General features: G+C 36.0%; 1 protein-coding gene across 3 annotated transcripts; it reads left to right on the forward strand.

Annotated features, from left to right (window-relative positions):
• The first annotated feature begins 237 nt into the window (after positions 1–237).
• Positions 238–7,667, forward strand: LOC129902886 (maltose excess protein 1-like, chloroplastic). 3 transcript variants are annotated; one of them, XM_055978320.1, is made up of 10 exons: positions 238–415; positions 2,656–3,094; positions 3,208–3,381; positions 3,470–3,760; positions 3,864–3,953; positions 5,932–6,033; positions 6,130–6,248; positions 6,791–6,853; positions 6,951–7,012; positions 7,234–7,667. In XM_055978320.1, the coding sequence occupies exons 2-10, from the start codon at positions 2,852–2,854 to the stop codon at positions 7,314–7,316; spliced, it is 1,227 nt and encodes a 408-aa protein (XP_055834295.1). In that variant the 5' UTR covers positions 238–415; positions 2,656–2,851; the 3' UTR covers positions 7,317–7,667. The 3 variants fall into 3 exon arrangements, with proteins under 3 accessions (XP_055834295.1, XP_055834298.1, XP_055834297.1); XM_055978323.1 differs by lacking the exon at positions 238–415 and adding an exon at positions 865–884; XM_055978322.1 differs by lacking the exon at positions 238–415 and adding an exon at positions 1,265–1,285.
• The last annotated feature ends 318 nt before the right edge of the window (positions 7,668–7,985 follow it).

Genomic DNA, 7,985 nt, shown 5'->3' on the forward strand with positions numbered 1-7,985 from the left:
TTTCCTCTTGGCATATTATGTACTTCAAAAAGATATTTTACATAACTCCTGGTTTGTATATACAAACATGAGATTGATAATATAGAAAATCAAGTCTCAAATTGACAAATATGACCTTATATATTTGAGTAAAGAAGTAACTAATGGAAGAGTATTTTGGGTAATTTGCAACATATTTTGTATGTAGTTGTTTTTGTCTTGGACTTGAGAGCAATAGCATCCTCACTTTCCTCACCATTAAATCTTCCTTTCCCTTCCCTTTTCTTCCAATTCATGACTCATAACTAAGCTTTTTCCTAAGACAATTTTTCCGATTATCCAATTTGTATTTTCTTCTTTTTTTTCTATTCAAAAACTCCAAATAGCATCCATTTAGTTCTCTCTTGCAACCAAAAAGTCAAAATCTTTCTGTCAGGTAATTATTAATTTGCAATTTAATGTCTAATTATATGGTTTTTCTTTCAAGTAACAATAGCTCAATAATGATGAATTGTCATCGAGTACTACTTTAATCGCATAATGTACAGCATATTAATTTGTATCGAAACTCTCTGCTTTTGGGTTTTCTTACAAATTTGATTTTGTTAATTCTAAAGTATGTGTTTTATTAAATTTTAGATAAATTATGAGTGAATAGGTTAGATGAAAGATTGTGAATCCCCGTGTACCCATTTAATTCTTTCATATACACTATAGTATGCCACTACTCATATGACCCATCCTTCATTATTATTTTTTTGAGATGCCCGTCTCCTTTGGATCAAGTTTTGATATTTGAGCTTTTTCCTTCATTTTGTCTTCTTTTATATGTATATGTCTATGACCTAAGAAGTTATCTTGATAACAAAAATTGAGCAAGTTCCATTCTTTTTTTCACCTTAGAGGTATGTAATTGTGTTCTGTGTGTTTTGGTATTATATATATTGTGAAGGTCTCCTCAACTTTGAAACTTCTTGTTGAAGAGTTTGGCACATAATGAGTGATAAGCAATTGATTATTGTTTTTGAATACTCCTATACATACTTGTTCATGTGTTATTTGAGCTCTTCAAACAAACTTATTAGTCACAATTTGATATTTAGACATATTTATCTTGTGGTTCCACCTATTAAACACCTAAATCTAAAACATATTCCAACTCTAAAATATTCATCTTCTTCCCCACATTCCCCCTCATCTCCCCCACTTCACTCAACCAAGCTCATTCATTTTCTTCTACAGTACTAGTTTTTATTTACAACCAAAAAGGAAAAATATTAATGGGTATTTTCAAGAAATGTCAGGGGTAAGTATGAAAGGATCTTAGATTTTTGGTATGAAATGTTATTTGGTGAATAGTTTCTCTTTGCAAATGAAAAATGTATAAATAAAAGAGCTTTGTTTGGTCTTGTGCTAGTTTTGATATTGAGTTCACAGAAACTATGGTGCAAAAGGCATGAATTTTCTTCTGGGTTGGATGGTTTGACACCAAAAAGAAAAGAAAACATTCATTCCCTTGATTTTATTCATATATATTTCAGAAATTTGTGAACTTGCAGTAGATTTCTAGGAGATGCCTATTAGAAGTATGGGTGATTAATTAGAAATGGTTTTAGGTGTAAAGTTTGTCCCTTTATGATGGATGGTAGAAGTTTTTCATACTTCTGTAATCTTCCCTTTGATTCTATGCAACTTATTCAAGTTTGAATGTTATTATCACTTCACCAATTTCAAATAATGAGTTACGCTTAAGATTCCCCAGTTAGTATTTCATTGCAGAGTGTTTGTTATGGTCTAATTGAAGATTTGTTATTTCAAAATTAGTTTTTGGATGCTTAGTATTACGTACTACATCTTAAATGGAGCTACATGGTGAATGAGGATTCATTTAGCCAACCCCAACTTGCTTGAATTGAGGTGCAGCATTGTTGTTGTAGTATTACATACTCCTTCCATTTCAAAAAGAATGAAGGGGTTCAGAGTACGACGGTCGAAGCATCTGCTTTTCCATCTCAATTTGGATGTTGATTTCTTGATCCTTTTAAAACTAAGTGTATATAATTAAAAACTAGATAAAAGGTACTATAAGTTTCAATATTTTATAATTAAGAATATTTTCAAAATATATGAGAAAGTTTCTTGTCGAAGAAAAAGTTGTTTGATTCCCCGTATTGTAATAGTGTTAGATAAAGTGGAATGGAAGGAATATTTTCTAGTGCTTCTTCTTAGCCTTGATTTCCACTAAAAGAATTATTATCATATATGTGCATTGTATGCGAGGTTATGGAAAATGGGTTTGTCTTCATTATTGAGTGAGAGTTAGCTTAAAATGGTTACAAGTTTTCTTCCAAGTTTTGAGATGACACTCACATACCTTCTTCCCCTTTCCCTGGCTGCATCACGTTCTTTGTGTGCTTCAGACTTGGTTTGCGGTAATGTATTAGAGATTGTTTAACTTGCTTGGGTCATGGATTTTGAAGTCAATTTGTAGCAAGGTTCAGGATAATGATCCAACACACAGTGAGTTGGAAATTGAAAAAGTTTGTTATGTTCCGGTGTCTCTGATTTCGCTCTTTCTTATTATAGCTGAAAGGATTGAAGTATGTTGGGCTAGTTAGTTTACTGTCCTAATTTGTGATTTTTTGGGGTAATTCATGCTTTTTGCTTTTGATGCAGATTTGGTACAGGCTGGACTTTGTGCTCCGCTTTCCAGAAATTGTCTTTTCATTTTAGTGGAGAACCATTAGAAGTTGGATCAGCTGCCTCTTTTGGAGTTACCTTGTAGCCATTACCATTGACCTTTTTTGATAACAATATCTCCCTTACAGCTGGTGATGAATACAAACTTATAGTTCATTTTTTGATATCTTGAATGGCGGGATCTTTGTTGCCAGTAGGTAAGGCAGTTGTACGTTCCCGCCAATCCTCCAGTTGTTATATCTTCAATGCTGATCTCCAGCATCCGAAGTCAATTCCAATTCTCCTTCCATACAAGAAAAGATCCAAACAGAACAATACTTTGAACAAGTTGGTGCTCTTAAGCCCATTAGTTTGCCAATATAGGTTAAAGCTGGTTTCTGCACTTGACTCAGATATTCCCCGTCCTATTGATCAGGTACTTATCCTCTCTCATACACTTCTAATAATGGTTGTTGGCTCATTTTATAAAGTAGGCTATGGATTCAGTTAGAGGTAATGTAATATGGCTAACAGTGATGTTAAATGTAGAGGTCAGAAGATTTAAAGAGTAGTGAGAGCTTTAAGCAATGGGATTCATTGACTGCGAAATTTGCAGGAGCTGCAAATATTCCGTTTCTCATATTACAACTGCCTCAAATAATACTCAATGCTCGTAACCTTCTAGCAGGAAACCAAGCTGCATTATTTGCTGTTCCGTGGCTGGTATGGCATTCTACTTCTATTGTAGTGACTTATAACTGTGGTCTTACTAATGTTGAGAGATATATATTCTGTGCTGAACATAATACAGGGGATGTTCACTGGATTGCTTGGTAATTTGTCTTTGCTATCATACTTTATAAAGAAGAGGGAGACGGAGGTGGTCGTTGTGCAAACTTTGGGTGTCGTAACCATTTATATTGTGATATCGCAACTAGCAATGGCTGGATCTATGCCTTTACCTCATTATGCAGTCACTTCTGTTGTTATTGCTTGTGGTCTTGTTGTGAACTTCATGAACTATTTCCACTTGCTCAATCCCATAATCTGGCGTTATTGGGAGGATTTCATTACTATTGCTGGCTTATCTGCGCTTCCCCAAGTAATCACCCTCTCTTATCTTTCATTTTCTACTCATCCATATGGAGGATTTGGTCGTTAGATTCTTATATTTGTTCTGGCATTCTGCCCCATGCATTATACAGGTCATGTGGTCAACTTTCATCCCATATGTTCCAAATACCATCTTGCCTGGTGCTGTAGCTTTTGTTCTGGCTATCCTAGCTGTCTTTATGGTAAGCTTTGACATCTGCAGCTTGTACATATGGTTACCTTTTCAAGGATAATGTTGAAATGGTCATATCTGTTATGCTGCCTTGAAGTGAACAAACTGAAGTAAAATATCACAATGCCCGAAAAAGAAGATATATATTTTTTCTCGACTTGATAAATAGAAAGGCAATGTTGAAAATCATTCTAATAAGAAGGCTGTATTTTCTGAGGAGTGCTAGAAGAACACAACTCAACATATGCACTGGTACAATGCTCAACTCTATGTTGAAATTGATGTTGTTGCTGAACTACTGCAGCCACACAAGAAGCAAAGAAGGGTTTTTTCTTCATTCATGGCATGGGTGGGATAACTAGCTATCAGTCAATTAATTCTTCTCATATTTCTTCCTTAATATTAATGAAAGGCTTCAGTTTTCTGAAGAAAACAGTGTCTACTATCAGTAGACGAAAGTAGAAGAAGAAGAAAAGAGAGATTAGCTATGGAAGCCTTCTGCCATATTTGGGAGAATGTTGAAAATGTTCCAGTGAGTGTTTATTCTAGAGACTTCCACATTATATACACATGTCCCTATCTACACTAGATGTTTTACTAATTGGCTAAAACTAATTAGTAACAACTAACCACCATTTACAACAAACAAATAACAACTAACCACTATTTACAACACTGATATAAACTAGAAGGGCAAGTCTAAGTGGTGGCTCAACTAGGTGATTGAGTGCTTGTATCCTGGATTTGATGAGTGTTTTTGCTTTGTGTCCTTATTGAATAAGGTATTCTTTTTAAAGATACAATAATGGAATGCACGTGGAAGCTCAAAATTCTGCAGGGAGATTGTCACATCTGACTAATGTGCCTGGAAGCTTGAGAAGCTTCTGTAGTGGCTTACAATGATACAAAGTGGTGGTTAGACCGGCTATGTTGTATGGGGCAGAGTGTTGGCCAGTTAAGATCTCCCACATTCAAAAGATGAAAGTTGCCGAGATGAGAATGTTGAGATGGATGTGTGGTCACACCAGGAGCGACAAGATTAGAAATGAGGCTATTCGGGACAAGGTAGGAGTGGCCTCGGTGGAAGACAAGATGCGGGAAATGCGACTGAGATGGTTTGGGCATGTGAAGAGGAGAGACACAGATGACCCAGTGAGGAGGTGTGAGAGGTTGGCCATGGATGGTTACAGAAGAGGTAGGGGTAGGCCGAAGAAGTATTGGGGAGAGGTGATTAGACAGGACATGGCTCAGTTACAGCTTACCGAGGATATGACCTTAGATAGGAGGGTGTGGAGGACCCACATTAGGGTAGAAGGCTAGTACATAGTCTCGTTATTCTTCCCTATTCGTAGGCGCATTAGCACATTACAATTCCTTGTGCTCTCATTTCTGCTATTTCTGCTATTTCTGTTACTATTTATTACTTTCAGTACTTGTGATTACTCTATTTTATCTGTGATGCCTTCGTTATTTATTTTCCTATAGTGCTTTGAATTTCTTAACCTTATCTGACCCCCTTTTTATGCCTTTTTTGAGCCGAGGGTCTCTCGAAAACAGCCGTCCTACCTTGGTAGGAGTAAGGTCTGCGTACACTCTACCCTCCTCAGACCCCACGTTGTGGGATTTCACTGGGTTGTTATTGTTGTTGTTGTTGTTGTTGTTGCTCTATGGTGACCTTAACTGGAACTTGCTCTGAAAGTCCTCTGCTTTCTTTTTTTGCAAAATATATCACACGTATGAGAAAGCTATTTCTTAACTTTGAGGTTACCAAATAATGCCGCAAAGGCAGTAGCTCACATTGATTTTGTTAGATTACACGCGCTAACTAAATTAGGACTAACAATTACCTTGTGTTCATTTTTCTTGGCTCAAGAGCAAGCTAGAGACTTTTGTATGCACTTTATGTGGGAAGATAATTTTGTTAAGCTTGAGAGAATGAGAGCATGGATCTGAAACTATTCTGAATTTCAAGCTGCTGTTCTTTACAGTCGCGGACTGGGAAACTTCCAGAGAAGGGCATCAAATTTGTAGGATCATTATCTGGATGGACTGCCACTCTTCTTTTCATGTGGATGCCAGTTTCACAAATGGTAGTTTATACAATGTTATTTTGGAGTAAAATTGTCAAATCATAGTACTTTTCACAAGTTTGAGGTTCCTCATCCTGACTGATACCTTCTGTCTAGTGGACAAACATTCTAAATCCAGATAATATAAAAGGTTTATCAGCTCTTTCGATGTTGCTTGCGATGATCGGGAATGGACTCATGATTCCACGAGCACTCTTTACTCGGGATTTGATGTGGTATGGCATCTCACTATTTTTTTCCCTTGCATTGCAAACTTCCTTTTTCTTCTTTAGCTATCAAATTAGATCTAAAGTTCCTCACATCACCTATTTATTTTTGCTTACAAGGATCATTGTCGTATTTTTCTAAATCATATTTTTTGTATAAGGTTCTTGGTTTCTTCCTTTTCTTTTTCTGTTCTTGTGAAGTCTAGTGTGTTTTCCTCTTTGCAGTCAAGTGACAGAGGCGGTAACAAATTTTGTGCAGCAGTATCTTTTCCTGTTTATGGCCATGCTTGATTTAGCAGGATTAGTTATCTAAGCCTTCAGAACTAAATTTGCACATATTTGGTGCAATTCAAGTTTTCTTATGCAAATTTCTTCATTAAATTTAACCTACTTCTTAAAATAAATTTAAAACACAGGGTGTATTTGCTGATGCCTATGCAAAAATGTACCACCTGGTCAGCTGTACTAGTCCAGTTATGCAGAGTAATTCTTTTGCTTCTTCTTTATGGTGTTTAATTTCCCCCCTTCTTTCTCTTGTTGATTAATAATAGGTTCACTGGTTCAACTTGGGCATGCGTTTTTTATGGATGGGGAAACCTTGTCTGCTTATATTGGTAAGTTGTGCCGAAGGGCTGTGCTCAAGAGTTTCAAAAATTTATTCAAGAATCGAGCATTGTTCTACTTACTAAATCCCTTTTCTTCTGCATTTAGCTGCAAAGTTATGAGCAAGGAATTTTTCTTGGCTTCAACAACTGGCTTTGTAGCATGGCTAGGTACATTCTCACTTCATTTGTTTTCTTTTAACTTGATTTTTCTGTCTCTCACACGTTTAACTACTGTTTTGGCAACAACTCCATGCCTTGATCATCGTTGGCTCAGCTAGTCACCCCTCGGGGCCTTGCGATGGCCTTTTCCACCCTTCTTTCGCGTGTTAAACTTTTGCACTTGACTGATGGCAATATGACTCCTCTTTTCTTTTTTTGGCTGAAAACAGTGTTCAGTTTCTGGAGAGACACTCAAGTATATGGTTATAATTCTCCGTTGAAATCGTTGAAGGAATTGATTTCTGCTTCATAACTGATCCTACTTGTCCTACCTTGTTGGCTTTGGCTGTATGTTTGACATGCAAGAATGTTCAAGTTTGGCATTTCTGCTATGAATTAAGTGCTCTTCTTTAGAAGATTTGGTGAAAGTGCTTTTGGCAAATAATTTTGGGGGTACATCAGGCGAGGTCTAGTTGTAATGTCATATTATTCAGTATATGGTAATGAGGAAGGTTCCTGTGGTTCTTTTACATGCAATGTCAATTAATAATAAAGCTACAAATGCAATGTTAAGAGCAAATATATTTGTTGTATTTCATTTGGGACCATCTTAATAAATAAGCAGCTCACCATTTTTGCAAGAAATTAATGCAGTTTAAGGTTATCCAATTATTTTATAGGCATAATCAGATTTATGTGTATATATTGGATTGGATTGGATTATTAGTTAAAATCCGAAATTCTTGTAGTCATTGATGGTGTTTTAATGATGTGTTGTAATCTAACGATGGAACTTTTAACGACTAGTGATAAATTGGCGTTCAAAGTATTTATAGTATGGATTAGGACTTCTAGTGATTGAATTTCTCATTGCTGATTTTTTTTTGTCTGGTAATGTGATGAAATGTTCTCAAAAAAGGTGATAAATCCAAAAGTCATGCTGTAACGCAAATGTTGCAAGTAGGCAATTTTATTTACTTTT

This window comes from Solanum dulcamara, chromosome 9 (genome assembly GCF_947179165.1).
Source record: "Solanum dulcamara chromosome 9, daSolDulc1.2, whole genome shotgun sequence".
Taxonomy (NCBI): Eukaryota; Viridiplantae; Streptophyta; class Magnoliopsida; order Solanales; family Solanaceae; genus Solanum; species Solanum dulcamara.